At 38.2% G+C, this 16,801-nt stretch overlaps 1 protein-coding gene across 1 annotated transcript in view; it reads right to left on the reverse strand.

Annotated features, from left to right (window-relative positions):
- banp (BTG3 associated nuclear protein) overlaps positions 1–16,801 on the reverse strand; it is a 38,573-nt gene that overhangs the window by 14,983 nt on the left and 6,789 nt on the right. Inside the window, exons 6-11 of the mRNA XM_056739924.1 lie at positions 15,998–16,167; positions 14,546–14,785; positions 14,273–14,434; positions 11,976–12,103; positions 6,141–6,212; positions 3,138–3,188 (exon numbers count right to left, since the gene is read on the reverse strand). Coding sequence (XP_056595902.1) covers positions 3,138–3,188; positions 6,141–6,212; positions 11,976–12,103; positions 14,273–14,434; positions 14,546–14,785; positions 15,998–16,167 — 823 coding nt within the window. The remainder of the gene's footprint in view (positions 1–3,137; positions 3,189–6,140; positions 6,213–11,975; positions 12,104–14,272; positions 14,435–14,545; positions 14,786–15,997; positions 16,168–16,801) is intronic.

Genomic DNA, 16,801 nt, shown 5'->3' on the forward strand with positions numbered 1-16,801 from the left:
AAACCTTGTTGTTTTAAACGCTTCCAATGTTAGATGTCTAAAAACGGCTATTCCTCGTATCACATGCATCAATGAGGTGAGACATAAATTTGTTGGTGTACCAGCATCCATCCATGCCATTACCACATAAGGTTTAAAAACTTTGCGATCACAAATTTGTGATGGCATAGTTCTAGAAACTAATACACTTGTGAAAGCATCATCATGCTTTTAATAAAGCCCCTTCCATAGAACGCAAGGATCGTTGGGATCACAAAAAGCCTTGGACCATTTTATTTAGCATTCTTCATTTTATACCTTGGAGAAAAACCTTCCCCCATTGTGATGGAGGTAAAAGGGTAAATTCATTTAGGAGCATGAATGTTCTTTTGTGACAAAAACTGATCGCAAATCAAGTCCTGGAAACATTAGATCCTACAGAAGGTACTTAATGGATACACGCTCTGCTCATATCTGGTTTCAATAATGGGATAAAGAAAACATGACGTTCTGGGTTGCAAATGGGCATAATTGCATACATACCAATATAAATATACACACATTTACAGAGAGAAAAAGTTACATCAACTGAACGCAACTTCAGCTTACAATTCATGTGATCATTTTTGTGAATGTAAGAAGAACAATATGATGCCTCTAAACCCCATCACTTTCATTATCAGGGTCAGAATAAGCTGCAAGGTGGACCATGCTTTCAAAGATCAGGCTTTGCGTGAGCTCAAAAACTACTTAGATACAGCCACAGCTCCTGTAAACATATTGACTGCGTTAGCTGGAAGATCCTGGATAATTCAGCACTTCAGGCACTTCACGTTCTGACCATCCAGTAACGCACCTGGACCCAACAAGAGCCAAACCTTCCTCCCCTCCTAATTCATTTCTTCCTATCTACCTACCACAAAAGTAGCCAAGGTATAGACGGCAGAATTGTGCAGAAGGCCAAACTGGTGAACAGCTGTGTAGCGTCCCCTTGTGGAAGCGAAGACTCCAAAAAGACACAAGGCCTAAAAATTCAGCAGACCTTTGCCATATCTGTCTGGAAGAATTTGCGAACGAAAGAACTCTCTGACAGGTTTAGGATTGACAGAGTGTTTAAAAACTAAGTAACGTAAACCAAAGTTGGATATAGACAGAGTATCTGCGCTGATTATAATTGCAGCAATCTAGCTTTGTTTTCCGCATGTCTAGACAGACTAAATTGATGTTGTTCTCAAAACATTTTGTGGTGAGGACGTTATTTTGCCCATGGCAATCGATGTTAGCGGTTCCTGGTTCAAGACCAGCAAGTTTAGGGAACAGTGCAAAGTCTGCTTTTCAGCCCAAACGCCAATTTCCACTTTGGAATTGAGTGAATAAGGGGAAATTGGGGCAGGTAACTGATGCACAATGAAATCAGTTTCGTGAATAATAAAGCAAAGGACTGGAGGTAGCTTCTTGAAGCAGGTTCTCAAGCTGTGCCAACAACAAAAACATCACATCTCTTCAGTTTTCTTGCCCTTATCTTTTCATTTCTACTTCTGTTGCTGTTTGGGTCACATCAGAGAACAGAAAGGAGGGGGCATCAGATAAGAACAGCCGAGTGGTCCTGACAGACTCTCACTTTCTCTCACGGAACAGGACGTCTTTCATGTGCTGACTGTGCTTACTTTAGATGGTGGGGATGAATGATATGGCTTGCCGTTATATACAGACAAGCTATAAATCACAGGCTCTTTTTCTTTATGGGGTCAGAACGTCAAGCTCCAAAGAGGACAAACAAACAAAGAAAAGCACCCTAAAATGAGCTCCATATTATTTGCCCTATGCCATCTTAAACCCTACCAAAGGTTTCAAAGAGGTGATGTGAGATATAAATAGATTCCACACATCTCTTATTCATCTACAGACGTCTTTAGTTACTGTCCCAACCATCCCTGCTGAAAGCTTTGAGGTGCCTGGAGAAAAACTCTGTTCTGAAGATCTCCTGACCTCAGCCTGAATGAAAGACAAACCTCCAGCTGGACAGGACAGAAACAAATCCAAGACCGACGAACTACAACAGATGAAAAGATAAAGGAGGGACCTGTGTGAAGAAATCCTTGGAAGGGACAAAAAGACCCGATGCAGAGGGAACTGTGGAAGTGATCCAGAGCCATCATCTGAGCTCATTTTCTTTCACTCTTTGCTTTCTTTCCTTCAAGCACATATACATGACCCATCAAAAGACAGGTCTCAAAATAATAGCCGGCAATCGGCAGCCAACACATCTCATGCGTAATCACAAATGGATGATGGGTAGTTCATATTACAGCATTGGACGTTTTTGGAAATGCTTACAAATTGTGTTTATGTGCGTGCACTGGCCTAGCGGGTACCTTCATATCTACAGCCATCTGGCCAACATCAACACCACAGGCAAAAAGACAGGAATTACATTCTTAAAAAATTGCTTACTGCTTCTGTTTAAATGAAAACCATTACGTTATGGGCTTGTGGGTGTCCGTGCAAAAGCTAGAAGCAACATAACGGCAATAACCACACAAAGTCCATACACACAGCCGAAGCCATATCATTAATAGCGAGGTAAAAATTCAAAACTCATGTTATTGTAAGTGAAACTTTGATGTTTAAGTCATGTCAGGCAAAAATAAGCATTTTCAATAGCAAACTCAGATTTTGGACCCCACAATATACACACCTCAGACGTGCACCACACAGGAAATAATTCAAAGCGATAGTGAAGTGTTTACAGCAGGCCTCCCAAAATGTGGTACGAAGAAAGCTGTTATCTCTCGCTTGGTCGCAGGGTCAGAATTGAAATAAAATGTGTGATTTAAGGCAAGAGACAGCAATGCCAAACATACCGACCTCAAACACCGGTCACTTTCTCGTCTTAATACGCAGGCCATGCAAAACCAAGTTGTAAGTCAGGGAGTTACATAAACGTGGATGCAAAATTATGAGTTTGAGAATGTGTTTGGATGAGCAGCTTTTGATCTGAAGTTTCTCTCTGATCGGACGGAAAAGAGATGTGAAACAGGAAGTGCCCTCTGTCCCAAACATCACAATCTCAGATCAAAAGAAGAAAAACACGAGGACAATGAGAAAGGAAGCAAAAAGACTCACATGGACAGAGAGTGATGATAAAGGGTACTTACGTTAACCTGTCCATCTTGACCGACGTGCACTTGGTGGATCTGTAAATTGCCCTGCAAGAAATAAAAACAAATATAAGATTTTCACAATTATTGTTATATTTTAAATTAAATATATGATTTATAGTTGTAACTATGTCAAAAATTTTGTCTACACTGAAATTGAATGCTCTTAATGTCTTAATGACGTCTGAGAAGATATTTATTTATGATTTTTTATGATGAAGTTCATTATTATGATAAATATTAAGAACTTATACTAATAATACTACAAAACAATAATACATCGTTTTAAAATATCAAAAATCCCATATGTTTTTAACAAAATGTTTGAGTTATTTGAAAGTTCATTACTGTTATAATATTAACAACGTGAATAATAAAACATCAATACGAACTACTATTAAAATTATTTTAGAAATTCCAACAAGTGTTACATCGATTAACAAAAAACAAAGGGAAAAGATTATCACTTAAACATGGTTCAGATTAGAGATACACCATATATCGGCCGATAATCAGTATTGGTTGATACAAGCGTTTTTCACACTATCGGCTACCATCACTAGGGATGAGTCACGAATTTCGATGTTTTTGGATAGTATATTTAATTATCGAATTTCGAATAGTGTGTGCGACCTTAAAAGATTCGCCATGTTTTCACGTGTAACGCGTTCATGTAACCAAAGGGTGGCGCTGCCAATACGACGCACCTAAAACCTAAAGGCTGTCAATCAAGAGACAGTAGAGCAAAACATTTTCGCACAAGAATTGGTAACGAAGTTACGCACACTGTAGACCCGCGTGGCATAACGGAAACGGTAAATTGATATCAAAAATGAGTTCTGTGTGGGGTCCTTTAATAAAATGAATGAGAATAAAGTGCAGCGCAAACTCTGGAATGCAAAGCTGGCTTATCATGGATCAACAACTACGATGCACAGTCTTCTGAGAGCGAAGCACCCAGCAGGTCCATCCACAGGTCAGCAATCAGTTGCTAGTTTTATGGTCAGACCAACCAATTTGGATCCCAAACGGGCGGAGCAAATAACGGCTCTAAGTGGCAAGATGATCGCTAAGGATCTGCTTCCGATCGGCTTTGTCGGAGGAGCGGGTTTTATAAATCTTATGGAGTTTGAACAGCCGGAGTTTACTGTTCGTCTAGAAAAACGATCTCTGCCAGACTGGAGAAACTTTTTCATGACAATAGAAACTGAAGCCTTATGAACTATTAATGCATGAAATCGCTCCAAACTGTTAATAAATGCCTTCATTCGGTTAATATGTTTTACGCGTGTTAAGTCTTGTCTAAAATCTTTATGGCTTTATTATATTTTCCTTGATTAATCACACTGCTGTTTTTAAGTTGGTATAAATGTGCATACTCATATTTAACAAGGAAATGTTCTAGCATTATGAGCGGTTGATGCTGATCGACGTACTGTTAATAAGTGCCATTCGGTTGTTAATATATTATTGTTTCAGCACGTTATCTTAATGTATTGCTTAATGTTAGATTGCATATTCCATAATACATAAAGCAGTGTGCCGTCATACTGATTTGAAGCGTAAATGTCCTCTCTCTCTCTCCGTTTGTGTGTGTGTAATACTGTAAATGCGTCCATGTGGGGGAGGGGTGCGAATTTCGAATAATTTTCGAATAGTTCTCATCGATCGTCGAATATATTTTTTGCTTTAAATGCCCATCCCTAACCATCACCAGTTTGATGTTTAATATTAATAGTCAGTATATGAAATAATAACATTCGGAAAGTTATTCAAGTTTAATGTAACCTTTAGAATTTAGATGTTGCGACCAAACTCTCGGTATTGGCAGATATCACTCTAAACGACTATCTGTATCAGTGGAGAAATTTTGTATCGGTGGATTTGTGGTTCAGATACTGAACTGAGTCGATACCTTGTTATACCATTTTTGTAGAAAGATACGTACACAATTTTTTTTATTTCAAAATCAACTTGGTAACGAAGAACTGATGCTTTTAATATCCCCACTTGCATAACAAATAATCTCAAAGCATTTCAAAACAAGCATTAAATCACCGCAGTGCAACAAAAGTTACAGACGTTCTTCAGCTCTGACCCTACACTAAAAATACACACCCGCCAAAAGTTATGGACAGAGAGGAAATAATCGTTCGATGTCTCATTTCCTTCTCAAAGCCCCCCAGATAAATAGTTTTGATGAGTCGGGCCAAATATATTACAAAGACAGTCTTTGTGAGTGGCAGTTTGATGTAACAGTACACTGTTGCTAAGCTCTGGACTCAAAAAACAAACAATGTCATTGAGAAATGACCAAAATATTTGCAGCGAAGAACATCACTACCCTTTCAAAAAGCTAGGATGCGTTCTGGAAGACTCATATTCTCATTGAATGATGGGTGGAATCGATCAAATAATGTTCACATATTTGTGAGTGCCTTTTCATAATCCTGTTCAAATCTAAGACGCAGTGAACTCGATCTTCTCAAATAGGTGCTTTGGAGGATTTTCTCTGCCAAAGGTCCCCCCAACAATGACGTTTAGAAAACTCATGGATAAGTGGTGTAGTTTAATGGACCACTTGAGATCTTCATTTATAAATAATCTTTCATTCCTCCTAATCCAAATACAAAAGGATTTGTGTTAATGTGTGTGGTTCTATAGGGTGTATTATTCTCTCTGCTTTCCAAGGTTAAATTTTTTTTCTTCTTAATGTGCTCCCCAACTAGCCAAACAAAACAGGATGCCAGTGTTTGAAAATGGGAGTTAAAGGAGAAATCCTCTTGGCATAATCAAAGATCTGCCTCTCGGTAAAATGCGACAGTGTGTGGCGTGTCCAGTAATCCTTCTATCACTAACATTTACGCGATAAAGAAAACAAAACCGTTTGGACGGAAACAGAAATATAAAGCAATGGAAGAGAGGAGTGGAGCATCTAGGAGAGGTCAAAGTGGACAGAATGAGGGCGAGATGAGAATCTGAAAAGAACAAGACGTTTACCTCGCTGTCCTGAGTAATCTGCACCTGTTCACCCTGTGGCACCTGAGCGATGTGGAGGTGTCCCTGTGGAATCTACAAAAACAACATAAAAAGAGTAAATGATACAGTTGAGAAGTGTCGGTCTGAGCTTCCCTCAAACAAAAGCCTTTATTTTAAACGGCAAACTAAGTGTCACCCTTAAAATTGCTTGTTGGTGCTTTTTCTTGCTCTTCGTGTTTGTTATGACAAGAATGGAAAAACCATGAATGCAATAAATTGACATCTCTTATATTTGTACTTCTTTCACACAACAATTTTTTGACTTAAACTTTGTATAAGAAGTCTGCGTTAAATTTGGACATAATAATCAAACAAAAATTATGACCAAGACAAAATAGTTTAAAATAAATTTGTTTGTTTAGAATTTATACTGCATTATATCCGGCCAGCAAATCTCATGACCCAAGTAACTGGCAACCAATAATAAAAAATAAAAAAACATGTTTAAACAAGTTTAGCAAACATTTACATCATTCATCATAAAAGCATCTAAAAAATTATACATTTATTCCCAACTATATTACAATATTGATATTAAATATAATACTTACACATAAAACACTTAAAAAATTAACCTTTACTAAATCCTTCTCTACAAAAAAGAAAATACAGTGACTATGTAAGCCTCCTTGTTCAATTCCCACGCTGCTACACATTTATCATTTTGTAATTAACAATGATTGCATTTCTATGTAGGATATGTATCTAATATGGTTCCATTTTACAATGAGTTATTAAACTTGACCTATTAAACTTATTAAACTTGACTTATTAAGTCTTTTCTATCATAATCACATACAAACTTCTTAACATCACCTATAAAATACATGCAACTTAATGTCACTATTATAGTAACTCGGGCGTGGGAAAATCATTAATGAAATATGATTTGGCAACATTACTTCCATCATGTGAAGTCTGGAACACCCTTTGTATTTATAAACACATACACTTACAATATTTATTATTGTAAATATTTAGGAATTATGTGCGTGTATATATAACTATGTTTAATTAATTTAAATTATAGATTGACATTTCTCTATTTTTAAACTAATATCAAGAGTGCACACATTTTTATTCTGGATATGATGAATTGATAAACAGCCTAAATGTACTTTAATACAACTGCTAAATATGAGGTAGACGTTTCTACACATCGAGTGCATTGTAGCTGAATCCTGGATGACTTTTCTATGTTTATTCTAAGAAATCCGGTAGTTCAGTGCTGCAGAGTAAAAACAGCAACGCTTCCATCATATTTATTGTGACACATTCCCAAACATTTAACATTTTTGCCTTTAATTACTCATTAGCATTTGCTGTTCCATATATCGCAAATACCACCAGATGAAAAGTTTAATTAAGGAAAGTTTGTAATGAAGTGATCGTTCAGGCCCTAGAAGCACTTATTGTTTGCCATATTTGACAGGAGAAAATTATTAATTACGTGCAAGTGATGAAAACTGAGCTATTGAGCGGCCAACGGGGCTCGACATAGCTGACCAATGAGTTGTTTCCTTAGAGTACGACTATTATGGTTCAGTTCAGAGAGATGATACACAAACAACAAATGATAGATCCGTTTCTAAGTCCGGCGGTTGCCAAGAACTCCTCCGCAGCTTTAACTCTCTTGATTGTACATTGTGTATTCTGAGTTTGGACTGTGCTGACACAATGTATGCAGCTGACGATTGAGATGGCGAACGTGTTGTGCGTGTATGGGTGGAGATGACCTCATACAGCTGTGAAAGTCAAAGATCACGCTTAGGTTCTCAAGAGAGAGCACATGATTGGGCAGAGCGGAAGTTGTTTGCAAATAAAGCTCCATTAAACCTTTCTGAGGGATTGAGCGCTTGCACACGAGCACACAAAGTTCAGAGCCCCCCCGACCACCTTACAGAGTGAAAACCAGGGGCAGATTCACAAAACTGTTGTTACGACAAAAAATAAGAGTGCGATTCTTATACATTTCTTAAGACGATCTCAAATATTTTCTTAAGAACATCTTAATTTTCTTCATAAGAATAAATGAGATGCTTTTTCAATGTTTGCACCCGTCTGCTCATGTGGTAACTGTATATATACTACATCTATACTAGGGCTGGGCAAAAAAACAAATCGTTTTTTAAAATGTGGTAATTTCAATATCATTTACATTTACGTTTAGTCATTTAGCAGACGCTTTTATCCAAAGCGACTTACAAGTGGGGTAGGTAATGGAAGCAATTGGGACAGCACAAGTACAAAAAAAGCATAAGTGCAATCAAAAAGAAAGACTGGTCTCATATAGCCTAACACAGTATACAGAATCATTCATTCATTCTTTTTTTTTTTTTGGGTAGAGAAGAAAAGAGTAGAGAAGAAAATAGGGTCAGAACAGATCAGTAAGATGTTGGCGGAAGAGATGTGTTTTCAGACATTTCTTAAAGATGGCTACAGAATCTGCAGATCTTGTAGTAGCAGGCAGATCATTCCACATAGGTGGAACAGATCGGGAGAAGGTGCCCGAGAGAGATTTTTTACCTTTATGGGATGGCACCACAAGACGCTGTTCGTTTGCAGAGCGTAAGGATCTGGAGGGTACATATGTCTGTATTAGGGAGTGAAGATAAGGTGGTGCCGAACCAGTAGTGGTCTTGTAGGCCAGCTGCAGAGTCTTGAATTTGATCGATTCTCAAAAGCTATGAATTAATTTTATTTCATATTTCCGCAAGCGCTGAACATTCATTAACGTGAATGTTATTGCTACTACTATCCACTAGATGTCACTTTTCATTTTACAACAGGTGGATGTTAAAACAGGGATCATATGGTTCATTCATTGCTTAATTAACCAGATAATGAAGGTATCCTCGAATTTAACATCACCTTCATATAAAACCCAGCGATTCATATGATTGCAGTCCCTTTTTAAAGCTAATTTAGTGAAATATCTATAGGATTTGTATTAAATCTTTAATCGTTGACTAGAATCGAGAATCGAATTGAGAGCTTGTGAATCTGAATCGAATTGGAACATCAGAATTGATACTCGGCCCTAATCTATATAATAAACATTTTTGAAAATTGTTACAATTATATTTGTTATCATACTTTTGTATGTTACTACACCAACACACATTACATTTGTGGCCCTCTGTTTCGAGTATCACTATCACAGCTAGACCTTCTCATTATTATATCACTATGAAAATTCCACAATGGTAAGTAAATGTAAAAATTACTATTCTATCTTAACACAATATACAGTACGTCACATTCTTTATGTAAAAAAAAAACAAATAGCTGTAAAAGATTATATTGACGACAGCTTTTGTTTAGAAAATGTTGGTTCTTCTTAATTTTTTACTTTGATCAATCCGATCACACAAAACGCGTTTTTCATGTTTGATAAAACCGAGGTGCGGTGTGCTGCTTTTTCGGTTGGCTTTTAGAAAAGAGCGGTACGCAGCATTTTTTTATGTTACAGGCAACAACCGAACAAGCTGTCCTGTCAGTCATGGAATATAGCGTGAGGTCTCTAGCTCTGACCGTCATATTAGCAGAAACTTTAAAACAAGTACAAGCTGAGGGTGCTCGCTCTGACCTTGCTCGGTTAACCCGCGATGCCACCACAAGTTTCTCCTCCATCATTGCAGTCTCTGGACGTTTCAAGCAACTGTAAATTTCCGTCACCACAACGGAAGCCCCGCCTCTCCATTAATTCGATTGGACAAGGGGAAAAAGGCGCATGACTGTCAGCAACCGCTTTTCTACTCAGAGTGGATTTTTTTCCTTCAAAACGCGAGGTGTAGGTGGCAAAAGCTAACTGAAAACAATCCAAAAGAGGCGTGTCTAACAGCAAAAAACGCAGTCTGTCTAATCGGCCCCATGAGAGGTTTTTCAGGAATACATAACATTTGTAATACAAAACAATACACATTGTGAAAAGCGCTATATAAATAAACTTGAATTTGTAACATTTTCTTAAAATAGAATGCAAGTCAAAAATACGTTGACAGTTGAGAAAATTTTTGTGAAGTTTTGTCAATCCGGCCCCAGGAACCTCAAAGTTTATGCAACATTTGTTTACGTTATTCAAAATAACTACAAATATGAATTAATATGTTTGTTCAAATCTCTATAGTTGGTAGTCTCTAAATGTATATGCACGGCTCTAGAGTGCGACTAATTTGGTCGCAAATGCAACCTTACTTTTCAATGGTGCGACTAAGAATAATCAGAGGTCGCACCGGTTCGACCAGCCGTTCGAGGGAGAAAAAAAGTCTCAGCAACTCTGAAAGTCTCCCTGTGATTCAACAACAGACATGCCTTAGGCCCATCTCGTGGTCTAAACCAATCAGAGATAGTGAAGGGCGGACCCCCCCTTTGATTGGCCGTGGTCCAGATATTCCTTCACATGTGAATAACAGAGGTCGCGTTAACCATTGACAGATTTTTTTTACCAGTGACGGAAAAATCTGAAGGCCGTCCGTCATTTTGGATGATTACAATGAGGGCAATTTGTAAATCCCCATTTCCCTTCAACGTGATATGCTCACGAAGCAACCTGCGTGTTTTCACCTGTCATTGTTACAGACTGTGATGCGATCTTGGAAAACCCGTTGGATGTAGCGTGGGGACACGGGCAAGACAAAAGTAAACCACATAACATGAAAAATGAAGGATTATCAATGCACATTTCCCGCCAGTCCTGTATTAACTATGGTATGCAAAGTTTTTTATACAATGTTTTCGTGAGATGACAGAGGTCCCAGTCTGCAGCACCGAGAGTTATCCCCGGTAAGCTGCTCACGCGAGCTTGACCGCTATCGCAAAACATACAAGGGATGATCAAAAGTCCAGACACTATGCACATGATAAACAACGTAAAACTTGATTCACTGCTTACGAGTTGTTGTCCGTAATGTTTGTTAATTTTCTTGTGTAGTGATAATGGCAGAGGTCTCGTTCTTTAAGTGTGCGCTGCACCATTTTCCGTTCTTTCGTTTTATTCAAACGGTTTTGTACTCTATTTTTAGGTTTTAACCAGGAAATGTTTTTTTTTTAAATTGTTATAAGACTTAGTCTCTTACCACTGTAAAGTGATTTTGCTTGTGATACTGCACTGTTGTGCTTTTATTTTCATCACTTAACTTTAAACACGGTTCATTCGACCTCAGACATAACGTTTGTTACGTACACAAGGTATGAGCAAAATAAAAACTGATTTTGAAAGGGCTTAAATATGGTATCAGAAATTGTAATAGCCTATATAAATTTGCTCCATGTGTTCGGTTTTCCCAGATCAAATCACATATGAATATAAACATTAAAAGATTAAATATATAAATGAATATAAACAACAACGGCTTTATTGGGCATTCGGTTGTATTAAAAAACAACAAGTTCCTAGACGCAAGTACAGCGTGATGACGTCCCGAACATACTTATTACCACCTAACGCCATCTTGCACCATAGTGCCGGGTAATAATAGATTATGACAGATTTTTTACCAGCCTGTCAGTCAAAATGACGGACAATAAAGAAGTGAAGCCAGGTTGTAAGTTAATCATTTACAAGTCAATTTTGCCTATATGGACATTTAAAAAAATGTGAACTGGTAAAACCAGTTAAATGCGTTAAATGCGTTAAATTCGATATTGTCGAAAATGTGGGTGCACCTTACTTTTGTGCTGGTGCACCTAAGAAAAAAAGTTAGGCGCACCAGTGCAACCAGTACAAAAAGTTAGTCTAGATCCCTGATATCTGTGTGTGTGATTTCCTCTTATAAGATGATAAGATGTACTCACGACTTGCACCTGCCCGTCTTCTCCTATGCGGTGGATCTGGACCTGTTGTGTGGCCCCAGTCAAAGCGTAATGCAAAGCCTGCTGGGTAGAGGTCTCAATAGCCGACGTCTCTCCGGCCGAGACTCCATCTGCACAGAGACACAGATAAACAAGTTCACAACACAGCCCGACTATGTGGGTCAAACCAGAAATGAGAAACCAGGTCAAACAACTGGTTTCAATAACAAAGATACTCAATTGGAACTGCCAAAAACGCACACACTTAAGCCAGACCACACTCTGTTCTCGGTCATGACAAATCTTAAATTTCTGTGTTATCAGACGAACGCCCTCGCGTTCATGACCATGGGTCGCAGGCCCTGCAGGATTTGTACGAATCTGTAAAATCTCGAACCCAAACAAATGCAAGAGCAGAAGAAGTAGTTCACATACACACACACCCTGAACTTTAGGAAAATCCCTTCCGACTTCTCCTGGACTTGATCCAGTGCATCTGCCAGATTAGAGCTTGTTTATACAGTGTAAATGGTCTCAAAATACACAACAAGGGCTCTTAACCTAGCAGCCCAAACACCCTCGTACCCCAAAACTGTACGTAAACCAACCCCCCTTAGTCTAAACAATAAGCATCGCCAACACACAACAACAGCCCAAACACTTAAAACACACGCTTACCGCATTTCTGATTGAACGTCGTCAAGTAAGCTCTGGCAAAACATTGCGGTGTTCATTTACAAAGTGGATGTGAATTTAAATCATAGTGAAAAGCCAATATGCAGGATAAAATTACTCTAAAGAGCAATGTCACGTTTTCAATTCTTTCCTCATTTCGGACGAAACATGATCGTTGACAACGTGTATCTTGGCTTGACCGCTGTTTAAAACTATGGCAAATTCTATTTTATGCCTCTGAAAGGCTCCTCCCACTAATTTGTCCTGATATCACTGGCTATTACTGGAATTAAATTCCAGTGTTTAATGACAGCGATGTTCTAAAGACAATAACGTTAAATCTTCACACAAAGTACAAATTCCATTAGCGCCTCTTAGTGGCATCAAATGGAATTGTATAAGGAAGGTTTACAAATATTTCCACAGGTGTTGTACTTCAGCCACGGAAACCATTAAAAATATCTGTCAATTAAAATCAAATAAAATATCTACCTAAATATTGTTCTAAAAACAAAGAAAAATTACACTATGTCTTCACCGGATGCAGCCCAACACAACAAAAAACAACACAACCCATCATCATTTCAAATTATGTCATGTCGCGTTGCATCAGTTGCATCCTGTGTAGACACGGTGTTAGAAACATTGCTTCAGCAATAAACTGAAAATGTTAACGTTGAGGAACTGAAATGAAGTGAAAAAAATAAAACTAAACTTAATAAAATGAAATAAAATACACTGAACTTAAATAAAAGGATAAATAAATAATGAAATAATAAAAAAACTAAATATTTTTATTTACTTATTTTTAACTAAAAATATAAAAATAAGATTTAATTCAAAATATTATCAAATCTACAATAAACTGAAAAGAACAATGCCACTAAGAAAAAAAACTGTAAAAACCAACAAAAATGCTACGGCCACAAGAGTTTTATTTACTGCCTACGCATCAATAATGAGTATTTTCTGATGCAAACACTTTGTTCCTCGCTCAGTTACAGGCCACATGTTCCTCTCGCCCTGGTCGTGGTTTTGAAAGAAGGCCAAACACCAGGTGGCTTATTCGTAAACGAGTAACAGTTTGAGCTACTGCGCAGGGAGGCCTGATACAGCTGGACCGAGAAAACTACACAAGGTGAAGCAATCCTAAGTCTATGGACCATTGTAGTGGACTAATACAGGATATTTGGGTTAGTCCGAAGCGGGTCAGAGGTGAAGATCCTTGTATCTCTGTGAGGAAAGGACAGGAAATGAGGCGTTGTCCTGTGATTAGAACCATCTGTTACGTTGGACGCATCATTCGTTACATATTTTTCCCGCACACAAACACAAGTGTGCATATGTATCCAAAGAGGTGCATGTTTACATGATGTATACATTTTGCACAAAACGCACAATCAAAGTAACATCAAGTACGCATACGCGGCTACTGCTGTGCCAAACTAACACACGCTCAATCTCAACATGTGTTTATATTTGTTTTTCAGAACACAAACCCGCTGGGTTCCATATGTTCATGAAAGATATTAAATATACTAGAAATGTCAAAGTACAGGTATTTACTACCTGTGTAATTTCAATAGCCTGGTATCGATAACCAAAAACATGTTATTTTACTGTACCTGAACTATTCTGCGAGGAACGGGTCCGTCGCGAGAAACTCTTAACCGCCAGACTCTGGCCTCGTTGTTTTCGGCGCCAGGCAGTGCGACACTTGGAGTCGATGCTCTGCTTGATGCGGTACCAGTCGGACTCCGTTATGCTAAACTTGTGAAACAGGTGACCTGGTTGCACACCAACACAAAAAATAAAGTGAAATGATAATACAGCTTTGGAAAAACGCTGATGTAATGACATTTAATGCAGCAAAAAGGTAGACAGACAGAAAGACTAACATCGAATGCCGTAGATCATGAGAGGGTCCAGCTGTTTTTTGCCATGCTTGCCCTGTCCGGAGAGGTTGGAGACAGCTTGCACCTCGCGGTGGAACAGGTAGTCCAGCAGTGTCAGCGCCATCTTCTCTGCAGTGCGGCAGTTGGTGCTGATGTGCAACATGTCGGATGAGGATACAGGGGAGCGCACGCGCATCTCAGGGTTGTTCTCATCACCTAACCACGTTCCGGTTGGAAAGTCCTCTATAGGGATAGAAGAGAGATATGGAAACAGGGAGAGATGTAAGTATGTGAACTCTGTATTACACCTGTTAAGTAGTTGCTATTGCAATTTTGAAATAGAATGTAGATGTTTTTCTGTATAAATTGGTCAGTAACAAATGTATAATACAATGCAAATGTCAATCACTTTGGATAAAAGCCTCTGCCAAATGCATAAATATAGAAAATATATATAAATATTTAAACCCAGTCGTGCCACTCGCATGAAATGCAAGAGTGCCCCCTAGAGTCCATCTCTGGTCGCTCCACCAACAGTTTACATGAGAATACTACTATTGATCTGCAAAAAAAATCTGATTGCATATTTTGTGTCCTGTACCGGTGAATTTCTTATTAGGGCTTATCATAAATGCACATTACTGCATCTCACCAAGGAAGATATAGAGGTGGAGCTCCCCGGAAAATTTGTAAAACAAAGGTGGGATCACAACAAATCACGAAGCACTGCTTGATTGACAAATCCAAAAACATGAGAAAACAGCACATTTGCAAATCGCTAAAAGCACACACGATCAACAAGCAGAGTCCAATTACAAAAACCAGGGAATGATGACAAGATTAAAGCGAGGGGAAAATGAGTAAAACGCAGAAAAACAAAAGCAAAGCCTTTTAAAAACCAAATGTAGTCATTTGATGACTGAATGTCATCACAAACAGCTGTGAATGAGGGAATATTTGTAGAGGAACGTCTTTGAAGTAACCGAGCTAACCCAGACGCTACTCCAAAACAACCCAGTCAACAAATAAGAAAAGCAAAAGCAGAAGTTAAACAATCAAAACAAAGCCTTTAATCTCAGGCCTCTTCCAGACTGGAGATACAGCTCTGAATCAGATGGCCAGACGCTTTACGCAAGACACTGGTCATGGGAAATGGACTTTGATGTGCCCAGTAGTGCCTTATAACTTAAAATAATGAAGTGTCAGAAATGTTCTTAATATTAATCAAATGGAGCTTTGGTTCAGTATACTTTAGTTTAGATTTCAATGCAGATGAAACTGTCTAGTCTCATGTTATCACATGGTTTTAAATCTATGACTATATACCCAATGCAGTGAGCATTTTATTGTTTGCTGTGTTGCCCCATTTACTTTCCTTTTGAATTACCTTCAGTATTGTTTCTTTTAAATTTTTCCAATAAAAGCGTTAAAACACACAGCTCTTTGGAATCGTACCTTCTGAGTTCAGTGTGATGAGTGTCACGTTGTTGGTGTTTTGTGATGAATGCTGACCACTGTTAGACACGGAGTCACTCGTTTCAGAGCCGCTTTCCTGATCATCATGAATCTCTTCGTGGACCGGAACCTTCAGTACGATGGTCTTCTGTCTTCCTCTCCCAACAGTACTGGAGCAAAACATTAAAGTGGCATTACATTTAAGATAAAAATATTCTCCTCACCCAAAAATTTTAATTCTGTCATCATTACATTATTTTTTCCGCAGAACACCAAAAAAGATACTTTAAACAAACCTGTTAAACGAACAGTGGCGGCACCCATTCACTTCTATTGTATGGACACAAAACTAATGCAGGTGCCAGTTATCAACAGCTTACAAAATATTAGTGGTGGGCATAGATTAATTTTTTTAATCTAGATTAATCTAGATTAATTCCAAAATTAATCTAGATTAATCTAGATTAAAATGGCTCATTTGAATTCTGCCGAAGGCACTCAGAATATGTGTGCTACCCAAATAATGACTAAAAGTAAGTCTTTGAGAACGGGTTTCTCAAGCCAGGTGGCGCATTAGACCAGGGGCTCATCTACTGTTTCCAAAATGCATCACAAACTGCTTGAGAAAGCTGTTCTACTATGATAATTGGTGATGAAAATTAAATTATGTTCAATAAGATGAACTTGTGTTTACTTCCGCATTAGCTAAGGGATGATTTCCATTTAGGTGGTACTTGAGACTGGAAGAGCTCCTATAGTACATTTACATTTAGTCATTTAGCAGACGCTTTTATCCAAAGCGAC

Source organism: Triplophysa dalaica, chromosome 24 (genome assembly GCF_015846415.1).
Source record: "Triplophysa dalaica isolate WHDGS20190420 chromosome 24, ASM1584641v1, whole genome shotgun sequence".
In the NCBI taxonomy this organism is placed as follows: Eukaryota; Metazoa; Chordata; class Actinopteri; order Cypriniformes; family Nemacheilidae; genus Triplophysa; species Triplophysa dalaica.